Here is a 25,774-nt window from a genome sequence, read left to right as displayed (position 1 = left end):
ATGGCATTAGGTAAGCAGGCAATCTTTAGTTTGGAATAGTCACTGGGACACACATGATACATTAATCAACTATAGACTTATAATCATGTTCTCAAACTTCTCCCAAAATGTTAGGAGAAAGAAAACACAAAACATACACAACCCATACAAATATTTGTGCACTTGACTGTGCTTGCCCTGTTGAATCTTTTGGATTGTTCTCCTTCTGAGAATTCATCCTCAATGGACAGGTTTTGAGACGACATCACATATTTGCAAAGACTAAAACAACACATCTTTATCAAACCCTGTTTTCCTGTCTTCCCATCATCTCCAGCTCCACACTGTAAGTTAACAAAATGGTGGGGGAAGAGCCGCTAAAATTTTTTGGCTTTAGCATTTATTCTTTTTTATTAAATAAATAAATATAAATTATGCTCTGACATTCAAGAAACGGGAGGTATTTAATACAGTAATTTAATAGCCAAAACATATTTCCTACTAAATTTTATGCTAAATATCTAAGGTGACTGTATAGTACTATTCACTCACTCGTCTAGTTGATCAAAACTCTAAGGGGACCAAAGTTAATTCCCCAGTCTTTCCGTTGACGAAGAGTAATCCATGTAAAGCAATTCTAATGTGATTTATTGTCACTTAACTTCTTCTCATTTAATTTACACTCATAATATAACATGTTTTATATTTCATGTGTCTATAATACATAAACAGCAGAAATAGAAAGTTAAAGTCTTTGACAATTAAAATTGAGGGTCATCCACTGTAAGAATAAAGTAAAGAACACCAGTCTAAAAATAACATTGAAAATGACTATATTATCTAATATGTTGTTTCAAAATAATATAAGTGCCCCTAAAATGCTTTTTATGCAGAAGAGTTAGAAAACTTGTGAGTGTGTTTCCATTTGTGAAAATACCTCTATAGAATTTCTTTGATGAGGCTCAATTTAAGGAAAATCAATCAGCAAAAAGCATTAGAAACACGTATAGCGTTGTGAATATAGAACAAAGAAGGAACCACAAAAGGGTAATGAATTAATCTTAATTGTTAAACCCATTCTTTATCCTGTGTCAAGTTCCATATGCATTGGAGGCCTTTTTCTGGAGGTGAATACTGGGGGTGCCAAAAAAATGTATCCAAGTGGACACTTTGGTCAACGGTGCTCAAGCAGTAGTTCGCCGTCATCAGAAGTGTCTGGACGCTGATGGGAACCACTTTGAGCACCTCTTGTAACTGCAGAAGTCAAACGTGACTTGTATTCATCTTTTGTTATCGGTATATACTGAGTATTACAATTTTAATAGTTATCTTCTTTCTTAAAATGTGTATACTTTTTTTTGGCACCCTCTGTTTATATTTTCTATCCATGGGAGGCCTTTCCAGCTTTACCCACACACCCTAGATATTCTCCTTGGTTTTTTAATTCATTTGTGTTCATCTAGGTTGGTTATATATGCTTGGGGATAGGAAATGGTGTTCTAGAAATATATGATTCAGCAACTGGCAGATTTCCTCAAATATCAGTGTTCACGTCAAATGCAGATACTGAAGAATTACTGACAGCAGGCAGCATAGCCACCTGCAGTTGGTATAGTGCCACAAGTGAAAGATGGTGCCTATCTTATCGTGCGTATAGAGGAATGTTGTTACGAGATTTATACAAAAGTTTCGTTTAGGATATGCATCTGTTTATTTTAAATAGACTGTAATCCTACATCCGGGCAATGGTGAGACAATTGATACAGAGGTGTGGATGACTGCCACCTAATATTTCCACTAAGGGCATTCAGTCATTTTTCAGCAGGAATGGGTCTCAGAGATTATGCAAGCCCACATTCTAATGTGATGAACAATTGATTTTTTAATGCCCTCCAGCAGCTAAAGGACTCGTCCAAAGTCTCAAGCCAAAGTGGCAAAGCTGGGACTCTGACCCCGACATTTTCATTCCCAGACCTGCTGTCATCCTGCAGCTCTGCTGACACGATGCAGCTCCTGCTCAAATTTCCTCAGCTGTGAAATGGGTACACTAAAACTGAGCAGTGGTTTTCTCAAGGGCCAGTTAGAAATGTGCATAAGACGATGCAGAGTAGTCAAGGCTCGAGGCCTCACGGGTGTTTGGTGTAGTTTTTATTTTTTTTAAATTTCATGAAAAGATAAAAATTTGAAAACCACAGTTACTGAGGATATGCTTCTAAGTTCTAGAAATGCAAAATTATCTTGTATACATTCAACTTTAAATAGAGTTTCACTCTCATAAATCAAGCAATTTATAGCCATTTAAAAAAGTACAGTTTTTTGTTTGCTGCTGCTTTTGAGGATGTGAAATAGGAAACTTAGAAGGGAGTGTTGGAGACATATTATTTCTAACAAGAAAAAAATAGAAGACACATTGCTGTTTGAATGTTTATTAAGTGCCAGACATTGTTTCATGAGCTTTGAATACATTAATTCATTTAATCCTTACAATAACCTCATGAAGTGTGGGTTCGCATTTTATCCCCATTTTAAAAACAAGGCAACTAAAGCATTAAAAGATTAAGTAATTTATCCAATGTCACATAGCGAGCAATATTCCCAGGGTCCATTGGGTCATGGCAAATAGGTTCATTCTAAATTATGTTCAAATTAAAATGTATCTATGGTCTTCACGGTGGACAGAAACCTTTTATCTCTAAACTACATTTCTAACCTCATCGTCATCAACACCAGTGATGGTCATTGAATTAATAACCTGCACAAATAATCACCATCAATTGAAAACAACGGAAGCACACATATTATCATTATGTGATCTATAAGGTCAGCAATCTCAAGTTATAAGATCAGGTAACTTGATTGGTTACCTGGCTGTGATCAACCTTTATATACACGTGGTAAAGAAGCCAAATTCTATAAAATTTACCAAATCTATTGCCAAATCTAATATCGCCGAGTCTAATTCTGGCATAGATCTGGATTCAAAACTAATCTAAAAATTACCAATCAGGTAATTCTCACAAAATAGTTATTAAAGAATGGGCATATTAGCAGCTCAAAGATAAATGCACTGATTTCACAGGAGCCTGGACAGGTCTGAGGAAACAAACAGGCACCTGAACAAGGGAATTCTGAAGGCGCCTCGGACAGACTGTCATCCTGCTGGGACTCCAGCATTCCTCTAGTCCCCCCAACGTATAAGAGCCTCCCCTCTCCAGCTGCTAGGCCCTTTCAGTCCCTTTCTCCTTTAGAAACTCCTTTAAAAACCTTGCTTTACAAACACCCTCCACTCAGTTTGTGCTGCTCTTTATTCACTTATTCCTAGTGCAGGAACTACATTTTACCCATCTTCAGTTTCTCCATTGCATTTTCATATTTTCAAAACATCACTGATCGAATGACAATGTCTCTAGTCACAGAGTCCCAGATTTTCAGAGGGCATCAACTGCCATAGGTCAACTCTGAATGCTGAAATCACCCGTCTTTCTGAAAGCTTCCTACCCCCAATTTATTTGATACGAGCCATGTGAGTTCTTTCCAAAGCCCAGGTCTCACTCTGAAAAAAAGGAACAAGAAGAAGAAAAACAATCTTCCACGTCTTCCGTTACCTAGTCCTAGAAAATCAAATTCACGTTCCTCAGTTTGGCATGTAAGACGTTCCAAGATCTGATCCTAGGGTAACCTCCAAACTTTCTACACTCAAATCTCCACCGAAGCTCAAGTCACAAGTGGCCACTGACTTTTAAATGCAACCCACAAGCTCCCACACTGAACTAGTTGCTTTATTTAAACACGTTTCCCTGTAACATCAGCACTATCCCATTGTGTTGAAATTCTTTATTTAAGAGCCTCTATCCTGCAAAACTTTGACCTTCATGAGACTGGGACCCAGTCTAGTAGACGGGCTGTTTTTATACTCGTGTTCAAAATCTCACAGCTTGCATAGAACCACTAACAGGCATTTCATAAATGCAGGTAAAATTGCACTGAAAACCCTCGACTCCATACTTAACTGTACTCCTCTCTATCATTTCTTTTTTGTCCTATTAAAATTTTAATGCTCCCTTCAGTCACTAGTGTTCTGAAAGAGAGAGAGAGAGAGAGAGAGAGAGAGAGAGAGAGAGAGAGAGAGACAGAGAGAGGACATTATCAATATCTCTGCATTGGCAGATTCCAATCGGCAGATGCTTAAAACATGTTGAAGTGAACCATTAAGGAACAGAAGTTGAGATTCTACAGCGATCTGGAAATACTGATTACAAACCTGCCAACGTATGCACATTGACCATTTTAAGAGATTTTAATCACTCATCAGTCTTCAGGTTAATATGTGGTAACGGTATATACGCTCTTACAATTGTGGAGATCAGCAATTAACAAAGTGCCAAATAGAATTTGTAATCAGCAGTGCTGGTATACTCCGCTTTCTAATTACCATACTATTGGCCTGAACACTATATGTCACTTTCAACTATAGGACCCATAGGATTGTATTAATAAGAGAATATGGGCGCTCCAAGGATCAGACTGAATATATTTAAAGATTCTGGTGAGCTGAAGTGGAGTGGTCACAGGTAGAAGACACAGATTTACTGAAGAAAAATGCCAAGTAAATATTGTTTTCTCACAGTTCGGGAGGCCTAGTCGGAAGCCAAGGTCTCGGCAGCGCTCCATGCCCCTCTCCCAGCCTTGGGAGGCTGCCGGCCATCCCTGGCATTTGTCTTCAGGGGGCCTTTTCCTGTGTCTTTTCTCCTCTACGCTTCACTTCTAAGGACACTTGTTGGATTCAGGACCCACCTAATCCAGGATGTTCTCATCTGAAGATTCTTAATTTCATCTGCAAAGACCCTTTTTCCAAGGAAGGCACATTCCCGGGTTCCACGTACACATATCATTTGGGGTGTCACCATTCAACCCACTAACCACCTATCTTATTATTTTTGGAGGGGTGTTGTTTTAGGAGAGGCTGTTAGTCATATGGGTTCTTGAGAGGTTTTTCTCATTCTCAGGCTCCGGTTTCCAATGACTTTTTACATAAAGAAGTGCCTTTTCCTTAGTGTGATCTTCTATTTTATAGTTTTGCAAGGTTTTACTTAGTTACCCAATTTTAGTTCATTTTAATGTGCTTCTCTCTGTCGTCTTACCCCAGCAGTACATTTGAAATCCTGAATAACAGTGAGACATGTACCTTTAGACCCTTCTGTGATCATCTAAAATGGTATGTTAACGCCCATTAGAAAGGTTAGAATCTGTTAGATCGTTTCTCTGTGGTGACGAGATCACAGCAGTTTGCCATCAAAACAGGCATGGGACACCTCAGCAGATTGAGAGCACTCATGTCCTATCTTCCCAATTTTTTCCAATTTAACAAGTTCTATCCCCACTTGCTTGATTCACAGAAATCTCTCCTTTCAGTTCTGAATTGTCTGCGTATGCCGAGAGTTGATTCAGCGCAAAGAGACCATGTTGCCTTCTATTTGCCCTGTAGAGTAAACGGGACTCTTTCTGATCCATCCACAGCTTTTGGCTCACGCTTTTTCTTTCTGTTTTCCGTTTCTATTGCAGCTACGAGGTATCAACACAGAAAACCCACACAACGTAGTCTGATGTTCTTGTTGGTCCAGATACGTGTACGAACTCCAACCATTCAGAGGGCTCAGGTACCAAAATTATGATTATTTAACTCGTACTTATATGCCAAAAATTGTCTCAAAAGAGATCTGCGATGGCAGCGTACTCGGATCTGAAAATTGTACCAATCCTTACACTCCTTTCTAGAGTAAACTTTCCCCAACAAGTATCTTGAACCTGATGTTCAGTCCAAGTAACCAGTCAGGGTTCCTTTCTCTCATGATCAATTCCCCCCGTCAGCGGATATCAGTCTGCAACAACTCAGTCTTTCATAAACAATCCAATATCACAGGACTTCAACAAATAAGAACTTGGGTTCTTGATCTCATCCTGCCCAGGAATATATCTGTGGGAACGTAATTATTTCCTCCTGGTAAGTAGTTGTGCATACCAAGGGATGCTGGATTCGGAGAATTGATGTACTCATAACGTAAGGAATACTAATCTTTTTTTATTGTTTAATTAACTAATTATTTTATTTCATGTTTTAAAATAGACTTTTTTAAAACAGTTTTAGGTTTACAGAAAAAGTAGAAGAAAGAACAGAAAGTTCACATATATCCCCTCCACTCCATCCAGTTTCCACTGTTACGAATGTCTTGCATTAGTGTGGTGCCTTAGTTATAATTCATGAATCAATATTGTTACATTATTAATAAGTGAAGTTTATAGTTTACATTAGTGTTCACTGTTCGTGCTGTAAACGTCTATGGGTTTTGACAAATGTATGTCATGTACTCACCATTATAGTGTCACATAGTTTCATTGCTTTATTACCTTGTACACCACACATTTCTCCTTCCCTCCCTAAGCCCTGGCAACCAGTGATCCTTTTAATGTCACCATAATTTTGCCATTTCTAGAATGCAGTATAATTGGAATCATCCAGTATGTAGCTCTTTAAGACTGGATTCTTCCACACAATATGCATTTAAGATACTTCCATGTCCTTTTGTGGCTTACTATCTCACTTCTTTATCACTGATTATATTCCACTAAATAGAACGCTATGGGATCTGTCCAGGTATGTTGCCCGCTTTTTAATTGGATTATTTCTATTGTTATTGTTATTTTTTTTTTGTTATTTCTTGTGTTATTGAGTTTTAACAGTTCTTTGGATATTTTGAAAGCAAGTCCTTTTGCAAATATTTTCTTCCCTTCTGTGGCTTGTCTTTTCATTCTTGTAACAGAGTTTTAATTTTAATGAAGTCCAATTTCATTTCTTTCTTTTATGGATTGTACTACTGGATGTTGTATCTAAAAAGTTATCACTAAATCCAGGGCTGCGTAGATTTTTACTATGTTATTTTTCTGTTAGTTTTATAGTTTTGTATTTTACATTTAGGTCTATGATCCATTTATGAAAGGTATAAGGCTGGTTTTTTGTGTGTGGATATTCAGTTGTTCCAACACTATCTGATGAAAAGACTCTGCTTTCTCCTTTGAACTGGCTTGGACCCTCTGCAAAGAATAGTTGACTATGTTAGTGTTGGCCTATTTTGAGCTCTCCTATCGATGTGTGTGTTGTTTCACCAAGATCACATTGTTATGATTACTCTAGCTTTATAATAAGCTTTGAGTTTGGACAGTGTCAGAACTCTTCACTTTCCTTTTCAATATTGTGTTGGCTATTGTGGGTCTTTTCATATTCCACATAAACTTCACAATCAGGCTGTTGATAGACAAGAATGACTTGCCGATTTTGATTGGAATTGCATTGATCAAGTTGGAAATAACTGACATCTCAAAAATCCTGAGTCTTCCATGCTCAAAAATACTGAGCATGGAAAATACCTCTCCACATATTTACTTCTTTATTGATTTCTTTCATCAGGGTTTTATAGGTTTTCTCATATAGATATTGTACGTATTTGTTATATTTATACCTGTGTGTTTCCTTTTTTGATGATAATGTAAATGGTTTGTTTTTAATTTCAAATGTCAATTGTTCATTACTGATATGCAGAAAAGCAATCGTCTTTTGTACATTAACCTTGTATCTGCAACCTTGCTATATTGCTTATTAGGTCCAGGAGTTAAGTTTGATTTTTTTTTTTTCCAGGAGGCAAGAGGGACGTCCTCTGTAGACAAAAAAAAAAAAACTGTTTTATTTCATCTTTATATATTTTATTTCATTTTTCTCGTATTATTGGATTAACTCGGACTACCCAAATGATGCTGAGTAAGAGCGGTGACAGGGCACATCATTAACTTCTTCGTAATCTTAAGATAAAGATACTCTAAAGTATTAAAGAGTTTTTAAAAAGAAGAGAGAGAATATCAGATTTGAGTTTTGGAAAGATAACTCAAGTGCCAGTAAAGAGGACAGACGCACACCTGAGGTAATGGGATCAACCAGGAGCCTGCTGAAGATTCTGGAAGTGGTCCCAGTGGTATCTGATGCCTGCCTGAACCAAGAATATAGAGTGAATGACCTACACAGGTGTTAAGGAGATTCACTATTTTACAGGATTTGGTGACGAATTATATGAAGGAGCCAGGGTGTCAAGGATACTGCCAGGCTTTCAGGATTGAATGACTGGACAGTGCAGATGCTGTGACCTAAGACAGAGAATGCAGACGCAGGAGCAGGCTAAAAGTGATGGTAAGTAGGTCTCTGTTGTGCCTGATGTGCCCCAGTGCATCTGGGTAGTGGTTTATAACTGATATTTGCATTAAGTGGTTCTAAAGCTCATGGAAGCACACCTGAGGGTGTACTTGGGAGCTATCTATACAAAGACAGAAGCTGAAATCTGTGAGGACTCCTAGAACAGAGATAAAGTTAAAAAATCAGAACTTGTAAAAGTCAATTATTAACCTCTTAGTCATTGGATATTAAATTTTATGACTTATAGTAAAGGACAGCCCTTCATGTACATGTATTAGACTGAGTCATTCTAGAAAGCATTTGCCCTTCTCCAGCAGCCTTTACACTCGTGTTTTCAACCAGCCTCTATTCTAGTGACTAAGAGTTACATAATTCAATCATATGAGTCATGGTTAGGCAAAATAGTTTTTATGGATAAATAATGTATAACATCCAAAAATTAGTTCCTATTGGATATCAGAAAAGTCCCTGACATGTGATTCATAACAAATTTACAAAGAAACAGATGTTCAAGAAAAAGACTTCCTAGCCTATTTGAAACCAGTTCTGGGTTCCTGTGAACTTATGGTATTGTCTTATAACTCACATAGTATTTATCATATATTATTGCAATTCATGTTATTATTTATATGAAAAACTACTAGGTGCGAGGTACTGTGCTGAGCATTCTGTGGGATATAAAGAGGAATCAAACATAAACTGTCCTTAAGACCCTTACAGCCTAGTCTGGGGAAATAAGACACAAACTTAGGTAAGTATTCAAGGAGTACAGACTTAAGAATCACAGACAATTTTAAAATGAAATGAAGAAAACAATCCCACTTATAGTAGCATCGAAGACACATAACATACTTAGGAATAAATTTAACAAAAGAAGTTTCAAAGCTTACAGTCTGAAAACTACAAAACATTACTGAAAGAAATTATAGAAGATCTAAATAAATAGAAAAACATCCCATGTTCATGGACCAGAAGCATTCTTATGCATTGTTAAAAAGACAGTACTCCCCCAACCCCCAAATCGATCTGCAGGTGCAACAAAATCCCTTTCAGAATCCCAATTGACTCCTTCCTAGAAATTGGCCAGCTGATTCTAAAATCCATATGGAATTGCAAGGGACCTGAAACAGCCAAAACAAGAAGGAGAACAAACTAGGACTCACACTTCCCGATTTCAAAACTTCTTCAAAGCAACAGTAATAAAGACAGTGTGGTACTGGCACAGGATAAATATGATATCAGTGTATACATGCAATTGAATTGAAGAGTCCAGAAGTAAACTCATATCATACATCTATAGTCAAAGTGTGCCAGGATTACTCAGTCGGGTTAAGAATAGTCTTTTCTTCTCTAAATATGGCTCATTTATTGCTTTATAAGACACGTATTTCTGAATAAATTTCACTTCAGTCCTTGATTATATGTTCACTGCAAACGACCTCTCCTCCTCCTTATTATTGTTGTTGTTGTTGTTGTTGTTGTTATTTATAAGAATTTGACACAGAGCATTGCACATAGTAGGGGACTGATAAATATTTATGAAAGGAAGAAAATTATCAAGATGGGTCAGCAATAAAGGAAGGGATGAAGGGGGCAAAATGAGAAAATAAAATGTGATTTTTTTTTCCATGTCTCAAAAAATTTGAGCACTTTGAAGGACCTCAGGGATAACTCAATTTCCACATTTTATAGGGAATTGAAGAGTCCCAAAGAGGTTAAATGAGGTATCTAAGATCACAGCACTTGCTAAGAACAAAGCTAGTAACAAATTAGGTCTGATTCCTCATTCAGTGTCCCTACACTCCACTGCAATGCTGGTTCACTGTAAAGCAATCTAATCAAGGGTGTCCATGAAATTATATTTTTCCATATTGCAGAAGATTGCTTTATGTATCCTGAAAATGGATGTTCAATCAGAGATTCTAAAATAAAATATCTAACTTTAAAATCGTTGCTAATTGGATTTATGGTTCAGTTTTTTTTTTCATCCATATTATTTCTATTTTGATACTGTGGTTGAGCTAAATACTAAAAAAACAAACAAGCCAGTAAACTCGTATCAGCAAATACCCACAGAGTGCAGTATATGGTTTTGCAGACCTCATGCCACAGAATTTAGGATTCAGACTAAACTCAGGGTACTATTCTAATTTTCCTTGAAGTTTATTAATTCTTTCCAAATGAGGGAGGGATATACATGACATTATCTAGTGGGCCTCCCAGATAATCAAAATTCCTCAAAAACAGGAATCTCTGAGGGTGTGGCCCTAGTTTGTGTTTTAACAAGCCTTTCAGTTCATTCTGAAATACCCTAAATTTATGACTCACTACCTTGGTCCACACCCATCAACAATTTTCACCCAAATTACTGAAATTATTTACCACTGTCTCCTTGTTTTCCATTCCTCCTCAAAATTATCTACATGATAGACAGAAAATAAAATTATAAGGTAAAAATCTTATGGTGTTAGTTCATTTTTTATTCATTCATCAAACAAAGTGATTGAGAGTGCTAGTCCGTCAGGGTACAGCAGTGAACACAAAAGACAAAGATTTCTATTCTTCTGGTGCTTACATTGTCTCTTTTTCCCCCTACAAACACTCCTCAGTGATTTTCTGGTGCTTAGGGAGAAGTCCAAACTCCTTTGTATGGTGGCACAGCACTCAGTGGTGCAAGCTTCCTCTGAGGATTGGGGTCTCGTCTTGCATGCTACCATCCAACCACAGCAGGCTGGTTGGTTTCCTTACATTCTTTTGCAAGGTGATTCATCCTCTCCCTGGAGAAGGGCTCCCCCCAACCCTATTCTGCTCCTTTCAGTCACACCTACGCATACTTTAAGATTCAAGAATCACGTGTGACCAAAAGTCATGCCAGAAAAAATATATGATCTGAATAGGCCTATACGCATTAAAGAAATGAATTAATAATTAATAACCTTCCAAAACAGAAAGCACCAAGCCCAGACGGGTTTGCTGGTGAACTCTACTAAACACTTAAGAAAGAAATTAAACCAAATTTCTGCAGTTTCTTTCAGAGGATAGAAGCAAATGGAATGCTTCCTAATTCATTCTACGAGGCCAGCATTACTTTAACACCCAAACCAGACGAAGACATTACAGGAAAAGAAAACCACAGGCCCGTATCTCCCAGGAACACAGATGCAAAAATCCTCAACAAAATCTTAGCAAGTCACATCCAAAAAATACAAATAGAAACATTTTTCAACAAGCAAGATAAAGATAAATGCAAAACTGGAAAAATGTTTTCACAAATATGACAGTGATGCAGTTATTATACTTAAGATATAATGAGCTCTTTGCAAATGACAGGAATAGTATTAAACGTCAGTAGGGGGATGGCAAAGGGTCTCGAGGGCTATAAAGGAGAAGATATCCCTAAGCTCATCACCACCCGCTGCACTGTCCTGTTTCTGCCCGTGCCACTCACTCAGCCCTTCCTACAACTGTGTGGAGATACGTGGTTTAATTATTGCGCAGAAGCATGGCATCCCCAGCGAGTTTTCCATTGCATTTGAATTCTAAAGCTTTTTTAACAAGAGTCCCTTAAAAAAAACGTGTAGACAATCCATAGGATAAATATCAATACCTGACTTAATAGAAATGATGAGGACCCATAAAAGCCAAGACAATCATTCAAAAGAACATAGTTGGAGGACTCACACTTCCAATTTCAAAACTAACTGCTGAGCTACAGTGATGCAGACCGTGTGGTGCTGATATATAGACAATGCAATGGCACTGAAAGGCCAAAAATAAACCGAGACACTTGGATTCAACTGATTTTCAATAAAGGTGCCAAGACAGTTCAATGGCAAAAGCAGGTGCAAGAGGTGCAGGAAAGAATAAACTTGGACCCCTACCTCCTACCATACACAAAAATTAACTGAAAATGATCAAAGACCTACATGTGATCTTAAACTATGAAACTCTTTGGAAATAAATATAGGTGTAGATCTTTGTGACCTTGAATTAGGCAAGTCTCTTAGATCTGATACTAAAAGCATGACCACCACCACCAACAACAACAAAAAAAATCCCAAAATAAATAGATTGGACTTAATCAAAATACAAAAACTTTTGTGCTTCAAGAGAAAGCACCAAGAAAGTGAAAAGACAACCCACAAGATAGGGGAGAATATTTACAAATTGCGTATCTGATAAGGATCTAGTATCCAGGATATATAAAAATAACTCTCACAAACAATGAAAAGACAGCCCAATTTAAAACTGAGCAAAGGATTTGAAGAGATGACTCTTCAAAAAAAGATATACAAGTGGCCAATAATCACAGTCATTATGGAAAGATGCTTGACTGATTAGTCATCAGGGAAATGCAAATCAAAAGAACAATGAGATACCACTTCTCACACAATGAGATACCACTTCTCACGCACCAGGATGCCTAGAGGGAAAAAGCCAGACAACAAGTTTTATGAAGGTGTGGAGAAACTGCAACCCTCACACATTGCTGGTGAGAGTGTAAAATGGTGCAGCCACTTAGGAAATAGTTTGGCATTTCCTCAAAAATTAAAGATAGAGTTACCACATCATCCAGAAGTTCCATTTGTAGGTATATGTCCAAGAGAATCGCACAAAACATTATATACCAAAGTTCTAAACAGCATTACTCATAATAGCCAAAGAGTGGCAGCAACTCCAATGTCCATCAACTTATGGATGGGTAAACCAAACGTGGTCTATCCATACATAGAATATTGTTGATCCGTAAGAAGAAATGAAGTAGTGATTCAGGCCGTAATACAGGTTAACCTTGAAAACGTTATGCTAAGTGGGAAATGCCCCAAACAAAAGCTACCTATTGTATGATTCCATTTATACTGAAAAGCCTGGAAAGGATACATCCATAGAGACCGAGAGTAGCCCACTGGCTGCCCGTGTCTGATGACAGGGAATGAAAAGTTACTGCTAACGGTTGTCATCACTCCTCGAGGTGATGAACATGGTCTGGAAGTAGACAGCGGTGACGATTGTGTAACTTGTGACCATCCTAAAAGGCACTAAACAGTACACTTTAAAAAGTGCATTGAATTGACTTTGGTCGGTCTTTTCTGGAAAACAATTTGATAACACGTATTAAGAAGCTTAAAATGCTGATTCTATTTAACTTAGTCCTTCCCAAATCTAGGAATCTGAATTCCATATTTGGCAGATCGTATAAAATGAGGGCCTTTATCATGTATTACAAACCTCCTTTCCCCTCTGAGGAAGACAGAAAGAGTGAGTCTCATTATCAGTGCGGACCCTGTTTGGACTCTGTAATAGTTCTGATCATTTCTACCCATCCTTTCCACCGTGCGCATGTGCTCTGCATGACTGTAACGGTATTCAAAACATCAGTCCAGCTCCCCATCTCCTGTCCCTACAATTCAAACAGTCCAGTCACCATGTCAATGTTCCCAATACCTTTCTTTCATTATGTCATCATCAATATGTTCTCCCTCAAAACAAAAGTTATTAACTACTTTGCCTCATACTAGTAAGGGCATTTTCTGGAACCAGATTGCACTTGGGTTTGAATTCCAGTTTTACCACTTGCCATCTACGTGACCTGGGTCTCAGTACCCTCATTACATGAAGTTGTAATCCATGGAAAGCACTCAGAACAGCACTGGCACACAGTCAATCCGGAATGTGTCATTATTATTATTATTATTATTATTATTATTATTATTATTATATTATATCATCATCAGCATCGTCACCACACAGATATATCACAAAACTCAAACAAGATATTGTGCATGAAACTCACTTGGTAGTACAGCGGCATGTGTCTCCCTCATCCTCATAAATTACAGAAGAACAAGGACTATTACTTTTTAATGGGCCCCATTGCATAGTAAGTGCTCAAAAATATGTCGTGTAATTGTTACTTTTATGCTCACATCACTGTGGACGTTTGGTTATGTGTAGACTGAAGTCTGAACACCATCACATGGAGATCGCTCATCTTACCACAGTACACAGCTCCACTGGGGTCTTCTGTCCCGTCTCTGGTCTTCAGAGTGGAGTCCACAGTGGACAGTCCATGGCAGCGTGGAAGGGAAAGTTTAGAGCGTCTATCTACATTTCGTTCCTATCTCATCTTTGTAAATGTTCATTTTCTGTACATATCATGATTAATGGATGCGAAAGTACTGTGAAAACGCTATGCTAGGTAAATGTTATATGTGTATTAGAAGTACATGCTCATTTTTTTTTTTTTTTACTGAAGGTGTGTACTGTCTCAAACGTCTGCAGATCAGCGCACTCTCCCACCACGTGGTCTCCCTCCGAGCACCAAGCGGATCCACACCTCCTCCTAGAGGACCGTTTACCTCTTTGTTTCCAGCCTGGCCCGTAGCCAGTGTGTTTGTTAGAAATGACAGGGCTGCAGCTACTTTTCAAGCTGCAACTTGCACTCTTCACACCAAGACTTAACCATTCGCAAATGTAAGCTTTATGAAAGAAGTGTCTATACCTGGTCCATCATTGTATTAGGGCCACTCTTCTACCAACAAACGACCCCAACGGGTTTTCTGTAACTTTATTATCTGGGCGGGGAATCAGCATAACAGGCTCCAAATGTATGTGTGCTGGATGAATCAACTAAGGGAGATTGCTGGTGCGAGGGAGGGGAGTGTGCTGGTTAGTTAGAGACTTACATGCTTCTTACACTTACAAACTGGGCAGCCCCGAGCCTCGGATTCTTCCTCTGAAAGGAAGGTAAGAATACCTCTCTGCTAGGGACATCTTGAGGGTGAACTTAGTGACGCTGGGAACCTAACAAGCACTTCATAAGTGTTAGTACTATTATGATCTCCCTGAGATGTAAACGTAGTCATGTCTGCAAAGCATCCAGTACCCGCTGTGTGCTGAGTGAATAAGTGACCACATCTTCTCTACCAGTCATATTGACACGAACAATTCTTTGTGACGTTCTCCTTCCCTCAAACTTATCAGCTTATATTTACAGAGAACTTTCTTGAGATGGTCACGGCTCTATTCACTTGGATTGATTACTTCATGTGCTCGTCCACGTCTTATGACTTAATCTCCTTAAGAAGAGTAGCCATGCTTCGCTTTGTCTGAATAGCATCTTCCTTGCTGCTGTGTGTTTTAATGAGACTAGTTCCTCTATATTTCCAGGGGGAAAAAATGAGTCCGGTGAATAAAACTCTTTTTGAATTGCCAACAGCATATTTTTGTTTTTCAGTTTCACACACATGTAATTATTTATAAATGTTGCAGAACTAATACAAGTTGATTCCCTGCCCAGATAATAAAATTAAATAAAAAACATTATCGTGACTCAGCAAGATTAATTTACTGGTATCATTTAATGCAGAAAAAGTCAAAAAGTCATGAAGTATAAAATGGGGCAATTACCATTTAGTGTGTATTATTTTACTTGTCAATGTGCAAAATCAGGGACCGCTTTGGCACAGTGTTCAATATCATCTTAAATTTCCCATATCCCTCAAAGAAATATAACGCTGAATTTCCCAAGGGTCATGCCACTTCAGTATGAGTATGTGGAGAAGACAGTGGAGTGGAAGGCGGGTCACATCGCACAATGTCTCCCATCTGATGAGCATTTGGGAGGGTGTTTCACTTTCCATGTGGGGCGTCAAGGACTTGTTATCAGTTAAATCAACACATCTCATTACATTGATCCAACTCTTAAAGTGTAAAAAAAAATATTCTGTAGATGCCATAATTGTCTAAGTAGAAAATCCCAAAGGATCAGCAACAACACCTCTTGGAACTAATGAGCAATTGTAGCAAGGTCTCAGGATACACGATTAACATAGAAAAGTCAGTTGCTTTCCTATATATCTGCAATGAACTCGAATTTCAAATTTAAAACACAACACCATTTGCAACAGCATAAAAAATATGAAATACTTAGGTATAGATCTAACAAAATATGAACAGGATCTAGCTGAGGAAAAGTACAAAACTCTGATGAAAGAAATCAAAGACAGATCAAAACAAAAGGAAAGATATTCTATGATCAAGGATAGGAAAACTCAATATTGTTAAGATGTTAGTTCAGATACCTCAACAAAGAAAATACTCAGATGGCAACAGTACCCGAAGGATCCCCCACCTCAGACGACACTAGAGAATTGCAAATTAAAGCAGCAACAATAAGCTACCACAACACACCCATTAGAATGGCTACAACTCAAAACACTGACACCACTAAACTCTGGCGAGGACTCGGAGCAACAGGAACTCTCCCTTACCCCCGGCGGGAATGCAAATCGGTGCAGCCGCTCTGGAAGACAGTTTGGTGGTTTTCTACAAAGCTAAACATAGTCTTACCACATTGATCCAGCAATCACTCTCCTAGGTATTTATCTAAGTCAGTTGAAAACACACTTTCTATGTCCACACAAAACCCTGCACACAAATGCTTATAGAAGCTTTATTTGTAAGTGCCAAAAATTGGAAGTAACCAAGACATGCCCTTCAATCGGTAAATGGAGAAACACACTGGTGGCACATCCATTCAATAGAATTTTATTCAGCAATAAAAAGAGATTAGGTGTCAAGCCACAGTAAGTCATGGAGGAACCTGAACTACACATTGCTAAATGAAAGAATCCAGTCTAAGAAAGCTACATACTGCATGACTCCCAACTATATGACGTTCCTGAAAGGCAAAACTACAGAGACCATAAACAAATCAATGGTTGCCATGGGTTCAAGGCAAGCGTGGGAGCCATGAATCAGTGGAGTACAGGGGATTTTTTAGGGCAGTGAATCTATTCTGTATGACACTGAAATGGTGACACGTGACATTATTCATTTGTCAAAACCCACAGGATGTACCATACAAAGAGTCAACCATAATGCCCACTATGGACTTGAGTTAAGAATAATGTGTCAGTATTGCTTCACCAGTTGTGATACATGTACCACCCAAATGCAGGATGTTGATAATAGAGGAAATTGTGCAGAGGGAGATTGGGTATATGGGAATCTCTATTTTTCACTCAGTTTTTCTGTAAACCTAAAACTGCTCTAAAAAATAAAATCTATTATAAAAAAATTGTCCATAGTAAATAGAAAAATTAACTAACAGCAAATTATACACACACACACACACACACACACACACGTACACACATTCAGAAAAAATAACTATACATCTCTTTTCAGGATAATTTATAAATGTTATATTCTGTTATTTTCCCTTTCCTAATAAGGCTTCTACAGGGACTCTCAATGGGAAGTGAGGAAACGCAGAACGCTATGCTAAATTATGCTTCCATGTATTTGGTAATGAAGGGAAGGAACCAGGGCTGAGATGGATAGTTGTAGGAGTCCAAAGGTCTGGGAAATAATTATTTTTAAAGGATGTAATGATGCCAACAATGAAACTATACAGTCACTAGCTCATTAAGTTTTCTTCTTTTGTTATTTCACTTTCTTTCGAGGAACACACATGGATACAGGAAGGTACAATTGCATAACAACAGTATCTATCAAATTTTCCCAATGAGTTCAAGTGTGAGAAAAAGAAAACAAGCACATACCAGGATCTCGAAGCTGACCGTGAGAACGTGCCGATACTCTTCACCATTTTTACCTTCGATCTCACAATCAGGTGACGCTACCGGCAACAGCACAAGGATCAGGGGAGGAATTCCAAAGATATACCTAAGAGAAACTAAAGTCAACAGTAAGTAAGAAGAAGCGAAATATACGGCAGGTTTCATCACTTAACCCCTTACTACCTAACTTGATTGTGGGGTCTCAGCTGGCCTGACCACTGATGTCTAATAATTGTGTACACGCACCTCGGTTTTTGGATAGAGTGGGAAGGACCCTAAAATTCAATATTATGTAACCAAAGTAGGACGGTATTTCAGTGTTTAGGTTTCCTTCACTTTTTAGTTTAGAAATTACTCTTTGGGGAAGTGCAGAATACGTGTGTGATGACAATAGATCCTTTGTGCTTCTGAAAACATTCTAGGCTATAAATACTGTTAATCCAATGCTGACTTGTATTGAACATCTGCAGGTAAACTACAGGTAAAACAGTTACAGTTGTTTTGAAATTTGATGACCTCTGGCACGTGATTGTATATTTATGTAAAAACTTGACAGCTGTCCAAGTATCCAGCTACTTCCTGCATGCTGCGTTGCAGGTTTATCGCTATGGGACTACACTATGATATAATCTTTCCTTTTAATGATGGTTCTTAAAGGGTTTACCCTTCCCAGAACTGTGACAGAGATAACATTCGTATTTGAGACTCCTCTTCTTATCTTTCCAGTATCTCCTGTGCCCTAAAACCCATATTCTCTTCAAACACAGATCTGTCTAGCTTCTTAACATGTTAGAACACTCAATAAATAAGTTCATGCCCTGTTAACGAATGATTTATATCTGTTTTTGATAAACTTTCACAAATATGGGCAATTGTCTCAGCAAAAGGAATGAGATTATAAACGATATCATTTCAGGAAGTAATACACTGGACAGAAAACCAGTAGTTCCCTCAGACATTAAAATCTGGTTATATAGTGACTGACTTCTTCATAAGCCTGCCAGGGCTTCATGTTTGCATCTTTCTATAAATGTAACTGTACTTGTTAAGTGCAAGGCATTTCATACGTGTGCCTTTCCTGATTAAAACTGCAAACAATACTCTTTGGAACCCAAAGAACTAATACTGTGACAATGACCTAAAAGACTGTTGAACAGATCATAAAGTTCGCAATGACACTGTCATCCATTATACCATTATCTGTCGTCTAAATATTAGTAGCACACCCCAATAAATTACATGCTATTAGAGACCCATATTTTTCCAAATAGAGAAGGTTGGCTGGATAGCAGATATGGCAACACATGATCCTATCTGCTTCTCATCTTCCTATGCCACTGACACTGACAAGGGCAGAGAAACAACACGAGACACAGAATGGAGTCATTGCTCTGCCACTGTGTGTCTATACACATGACAAGGAATTATTCAAAAGAGATGAACGGTGATGATGATGCTTATTGCCCTTAGTGGACTACCTAGCATGTGCCAAGCACTTTTCGGTGCCACACACATTTTCTCTCCAAAGATCAAGAGTCCTGCAAATTCATCTTTTTCTAAAACACAGGTGCCTCACCAGGGTTTGATCAGAAATGACCGTATCTGTTGATAACATGTAATCACTTTGGTCTTGTGACTGAACACCACGCCCACGTAACATTATACAACTCTGCCTCTCTCTCTTCTACTACTGGCCGTTCATCCTAAAGATTCTCGGACATGAGCAATTACCGGGTCCTAACTTTAAAATCAGATTTGTATGGATTGTATAGAGCCCAACTCTTCTCTGTCACCTTATAGGTATCTGGGAGGTATACTTTGGGAAGAGTAGAGGAAAAGTTATATAGCACGTAATCTGAAATGAGCTTAAGTGAAATATAACACAGCAATTAAATACTAGAATGAAAAAGACATGTTTACCATTATACATAAATGTTATTTCAAAGGTCCACCTCTTATATTTTAATAAGGAAGGTTGTTTTATTTTCTATACAGAACAATAGCTGTTGTGTCCTCTTCACCCCAACTTTTAGTAATTATTGCTCCCAAGTTCACATGAGCCCATTTATTCACTGAATGGCATTTTACTAACGCTTTCAAATGAGGTTGGTGGAAAATTCAGTCTTTATGTGTGTGTGTGTATCACAACTAGTGTCTCAAGTCGAAAACATAATTTGACTTGTCCGTAAAGAGTGTCTTTTGTACCACTGTTAAATAAGTTAGCCCCAGATACTCTAAGGCAAGTATAGCACATCGGGTTCGCAGGGTGGAGACTTGGGGCATCTGTGCTGGTATGACAACGGGTTGGTTGTGTGACTGAATGAATGACAGAACATCTTTTAAGCTTCACTTCCCTGATTTGTAAAAAGAAATCTTTCCTCTAAAGGAGCCCTTCATGTCCCTTCCAACTCTGAAGCACCTTGATTCTAAAAATCGACTTGGCCATCCAAATATAGTCACTCTTTAGATCTGAATTAGCCTCATAGATGATGCGGCTTCGGACCCACACATCATAGGTCCCCAACTCTCTCAAGAATCATTCGCACTTTGCTCTGTAATTAAAGTCTTCTCTCCACACCACGTAGAAAGTAACTTGACTATCGCTTAGCCTGAGCTTGTTTTTGATATTGTCACAGTGGGAAAGGGACTCTTATTTTGTTTTGTTTCAGATTATACACAGACACCCACACGTTCCCCTAAACCTGACCTTTTCATTAGGTCACAGAAAAGATAATCTATAAGGAATAAGGCGAGGCGAGCTTGGGCTTGTGGAGTTTTCTTTAGATCTCCTGAAGGGATTGAAACTGGAGAGTTTGTTTTCAGTAGGGAATTTGGTTAAGCCAAAATGATGGCTGTCTAAAAAAATTCCTGTTGGTTTTTAATTTAAGCCAAATAATACATTCAATCCTCAGCTACTTAAGTTATGGGGTCAAAGTGAACATAAATAAATTAGTTTCTATAATCCACCAAATCCAATCTTTCATCAGCTTTTAAGACAAATGAGTGTTAACTGACTGTCCATTATAAACATGTATAGACCTATTTTCACTGGGAATTTAAAAAAAAATGTTCAAAAGACATTCAGGATGGAATGAAAGACATTATCTGACTATATGACTTGGCTTTAATGTGCTCCATTGGCACAAGCTAATGGGTGAATAAATAAAAAGTTCACGAAGAGTAGAAAACAGCCATATGTTGTATGGAAATCAGCTCTCTAAGGTTACAAAAATGAATCTGATTTTGCTCACGTAAAGAAATCTAGTATCTGCCACAAACACATTAAGATTGGACTGCAAATTCTATCCACACATCCCATGACAGACACTTAAAGACATTTCTGAAGCCATCCTATGATATACATATAATATTTATTTCACTGAATCCCTTCACCATTCCATGAGGTAAATACTGTTAGTTATTAACATTTTGCAGATGGAGAATCTGGGATCCAAAGAAACTTCCCCCGATATAGAATGTGTCTAGTAAGAGGCAAGTTTCAAATCCCCAAGTTTGTTGGGGTGAAAAGTCTAAAACTTAGCTCTTTGCCACTGAGCTACCCTGCTTCCTACAAAAATAACGCAGTGTGTGTGTGTATAGTCAAGGGGAATACAAACACCATCTTCCTCCATGCGAACCTCACTAAAAGGATTTCCTTGCATCAAACAGTCTAACCTCAGGAACACACTAGGCTATGTGTCAGAGGTGAGACAAGAAAAAAAAAATCTCTCATGTGAATAAGACATATAAGTTAGTCCTATAAAATAACCTTTTACATTTTTGTTTAAGGTATTTAAACATCCATGTGGTGCCATGTTCAGGCTTCCTAATCTTTCTCAGCTCTCTGTCCATATTACTGATCCATTTTCCAGTCTTCAAATATGATGAAATTATCTAAACTAGACGGCAGGGTTGGCATGCACATAGTAGGTCCTCAACTACTTCAACTCCCAAAAGAAGTAACAGAGAAAACAGACAAAGAGTAACCCTATCCTGAAGCTTCTAGTGAAATCTATTGAAACAAAACGCTGAAAGCCACTCACTGTAATCCTTAGGAGAAATTTAGAATAATACTGTTTGCTGCTAACAACTTATGGTACGTGAGTAATATAGATCTAGTCAAGCAATGAAGGCTCCTTGCGGATCACGCACACCCTAGCATCCCTGTCTTGTTTCACCTCTGCACTTCAGATCAGAGGTGATACAAGGATGAGACAGAGCCCTGGGGATCCAGAAAGCAGTCACTGCAGGGGACCCATGAGCACTGGAAGGAGAACAGGGATACAATATCTAATTCTCTGTGAACTTCTGGAGGACGCCCAGGACAAATCTTCTTCCGTAATTTTCTCCTTTGATCCTCCATCCCCCACCCCACCACCACCCTTTGTATTTTGTTACTGATCTGGTACTCCTGGGCTCCATCAATTCCTGATTCTTGAATACGTTTCAGCGGGAAAGGGACCCTTTTCATCGAATGGTGGAGCCAGGAAAGCGCACAGACCAGGCACCAAACGCAGGAACAAGCTGCTCCCTATTCCCGCACCCTCCCCCACCTGCTTCTTTTGCTTGAGGAGGCATTTACTGTAAAACATTCCAATTTCCCTCAGCGGATCCTCTCCCCTCGCATCTCTTTTCCCCATTTCTTCTTCCAGTAAACTTTCTGGCCCCATATGGCTGCCAGCGGAAGCCAGCTCGCCCCGACTCTGCCCTTGTCCATTTGAAGTCCATACTCCGCACAAGTAAAATACATTCGCTCTCAGCAAGGGTCTAGAATGCAGAGTTACTCCTGTTTAATCCTGTCCCCGTCAAGGAGCTCCCGAATAGAAACAAACAGACGCCCGAAACGGGCCTTTCTCAGCGCCAGCCCGTGGACTCGTTTCCCAGCAAAACGCACGAGGGACAGCCCCAGTCGGAAACTCCCAGCCCCACTGAGGAAGGAAAACGGGGTTTTCCAGAGACCTATCTATCCCCTTAGGGTTTAAAAGCGCGTCCCGTGGGAGCTGCGCTTTCACTTCTCCAGGGACTCGGGAGCTGCAGGAGCCCAGATGCTCGCCGATCCCCGACGACGCTCGTGAGTAGTAATCGGACGCCGCCGGGAGTACCGGCACCGCGGGCTGGGCGCCGGGCTGACCCAGGGCAGCGCTGCTGGGGAGGGCGGACCGAGCCCCCGGCTCCCCGAGACCCCGCTGCGGGCTGCCACTGAGAACCGCGCCGAGGCTGCAGCGCTGGGTCCCGCGACTGAAAGCGGCCGTCGGGGACGGCTACTCGCAGCCTGCCAGGCGCAGCCGCCCCAGGTGGTGGTGGCTTCGGGCCAGGGCACTCCGGTGCGGCTGCCGGCTGCCTTTGGGAGAGCCAGCGCTCTCGGCAGGTCCAAAGTGCAAGGCCGGGCTGTTCCCGGACGCGCCTGGGCGCGGGGCCCGGCAGCGCGCCCCGGAGTCCCCCTCGTGCCTAGCGCGCGAACTTCTGCGCCCAGGAGCGGGGCGCTTACCATGGAACATGGTCTGCGGAGGCGGGCGTGGTCATGATGACCGCAGCTGCAGCAGGAGCGGGCTCTCACCGCCCATGGTCACCTCCAGGACCCTGGCCTTCACGCAGGTGCCGGGAGTCGGTGCAGGCGGGCCGCCTTTGCCACTGGTTCCTCTCACCCACGCCGCGCCTGCTGCTTCATCCATCCCCGGGGGGGCGGCACACACCACCGCCCGGCTCAGCGCTTTGCCTTTCCCATAACTTCCGTAGGATCCGCGGCAATGTACTTTCAGTTTCTACTTTGCGCCGGGTCTGCAGGTTCGATCTTTGGGTTCATCACGGGGCGCCTTCTCCACCCCCCTCTCCTGTGCACCTGCGTCCTCCCCTAGCGCTTCCTGTGCATCTGGACCAGGACCAGAGGAGGGCGCGAGCCTCCTACGCGTCCTGGGAGGACCCAGCGGGCCTTCTGAAGCAGCGATTCAGGCAGAAGACTTTCCAGATGACCTCTGGCCACCCTGGAAAAGCCAGGCCACTGGTATCTAAAAGTATCTGTGCCAATGTGTCCACCGAAGCGACAACCGTGTAGGGCGAAAGCTGGGCTGTAGCGAGCGGACGCCACGGAGGAGGCGTTGGGGCTCTTGCGCGGATGTGGGGAACGATGCCAAGTCTTGTAAAAAAGGGAAGTATGAGGGGGTCACGCCCTCAGCCCCTGCGTCCCTCTGAGTGCCTTTTTCCGCTGTCTTTTTTACATGCACCTGCCCAGGTGAGATCTCACAGAAAAATAATGCTGTGGGTCCACCTGCTCTGGGGAAGAGGTATCTCTGCACGCGAAAACCAAAGCCCAGATTAGGTGGAGGAAATGGAGACTTTCTGTAACAGTAACTGTGACCCTCACATGCGCCTTTATCTGAATTGGCTAATAAATCACGCTATCCGTTTTGACTGTGTGTGGCTGAGGAGTTGATTTTCTTTCCAGGCCTGAATTATTTAGGTATTTCCTGTTTTAGTTTGGTTTCTGATATTCTGCAGAAACCCTGCTTCAATGAAGGTTGGTAACGGTAATGCAATACCGGTGATAATGATAACGGCTGTCGTTCGTCTCCCTTTTGCTCTGCACTGGTATTGTGGTGAGCATTTCACACATGTCCTCTCATGCAAATGTTTCTAAGAGTTAGGCAGTTTTCTTATCTGCACTTCATAGATGTGGGAACTGAGACTTCCTTCGTGTAACTTGGCTGAGTTCGCGGAGCTGGTTGGCGACAGAGCCGTTCCAAATCTGCTCCATTTGGGCTCTATAGCCCACGGGGGAGCCCCTGTGACAGAAATCTTTACGAATAATGTAGAAATGGGTGCCAGGAGAGGACAGGGTCATGTGGCCTCAGTATGGGGACCTCAGGAAACGTTTCTGGAGGTTGTGAATTCTGAATGGAGACCTCAGCAGGAGTTAAGCTGGGGAAGGAAGCATTCCCCATTCTGTTACAGTGTGAACAGAGCCAAGAGGAAAAGACGGGAGGGAGAAAGAGAAAGAACAATGAACCAGAGACTGAGACAGCGGCTCAAGCCTGAAACTTGGATCCCTGATTCCTCTTTGTGTCTCACTTCCCACACGCTGTGCATAGGCCAGTCCTGTCAGCTGTTACCTCTAAAATAAAGCCTGAATCCAGTCTCGCCACTCTGTGAATCGCCCATGGACAAACCATTAAAACCCTGCAGTCAGGGGTCACCGGCTTTCACTCTTGCCCACGACCCCTTCTTCTCCCTTCTTCTCCTCGTTGCAGCAGGATATCAGGTGACACTTGCCACCTGGGACCACCCTCTGGCCACTTCCCACTGTCTCCCAGGCCTTGATGGCCCTGGGTGACCTGGGCCCTGCTACCCTCTCTGGTGCCCACCTCACTGCTCCAGCCACACTGGCCTGTCTGTGCCCCGTGTCCAGCCAAGTTTCCTTCCACTTTAGAACAGTATCTAGAACACAGCCATTCAGACAACTGCTGAGTGACAGAATGAGAGAGAACAACGGAGTGAGAGAACCTGCATGAGAACATGTGTGAAAGCATGTGAGGGCACAAGGGAAACAGAAGAGAAGAGGGAGCCAGCAAGGGAAGCAAATGAGAACAGGAGGCAGCATGGATGGGGGGGGGGCAAAGCCAAGTGGAAATGTAACTGGCATCTGGGGGGGGGGGCAGCGTGGAGAAACAGGAGGTGGAGTGACTTATCAGGGCGCTCTAACTAAACACACTTGGGTGGGGTCGACTCGTACAAGGATCTTGCCTTAAAATCCCAGACAGCAGCACTGAGGTATATACACTGCACATCACCTGCACAGTTTTGTTTGTTTTTCACTTTTCAGAGACAGATAAAAGAGCATCTGACCATAACGTCCTCCAGAGGAAATCTGCCTTCCTTTGTCATGCAATCACCGTAACACCTGGCACAAGGGGCTTGTGCATAAGTGAACTTTCAGGAAGCCTGAGGGGAAATTATTCAGAGCTCCAGGAGAGATGTA

General features: G+C 40.7%; 1 protein-coding gene across 9 annotated transcripts in view; it reads right to left on the bottom strand.

Annotated features, from left to right (window-relative positions):
• IL7 (interleukin 7) overlaps positions 1–23,590 on the bottom strand; it is a 43,970-nt gene extending 20,380 nt beyond the window's left edge. For 6 of the 9 annotated variants that reach the window (XR_004424990.1, XM_033126525.1, XM_033126526.1 and 3 more), the window contains exons 1-2: positions 23,291–23,590; positions 17,785–17,908 (exon numbers count right to left, since the gene is read on the bottom strand). Coding sequence is in view for 8 of the 9 variants with exons in the window: in XM_033126525.1 (XP_032982416.1) it covers positions 17,785–17,908; positions 23,291–23,325 (159 nt within the window). In the remaining variant the exon portion in view is untranslated. Of the gene's footprint in view, positions 1–17,784; positions 17,919–23,290 lie in introns of all 9 variants that reach the window. The other 3 variants (XM_033126530.1, XM_033126529.1, XM_033126524.1) reach the window with 1 other exon arrangement.
• Positions 23,591–25,774: the final 2,184 nt, after the last annotated feature.

Source organism: Rhinolophus ferrumequinum, chromosome 14, assembly GCF_004115265.2.
Source record: "Rhinolophus ferrumequinum isolate MPI-CBG mRhiFer1 chromosome 14, mRhiFer1_v1.p, whole genome shotgun sequence".
Taxonomy (NCBI): Eukaryota; Metazoa; Chordata; class Mammalia; order Chiroptera; family Rhinolophidae; genus Rhinolophus; species Rhinolophus ferrumequinum.
Note: the sequence above shows the minus strand (reverse complement) of the source record. Positions and strands in the feature narration are given on the sequence as shown.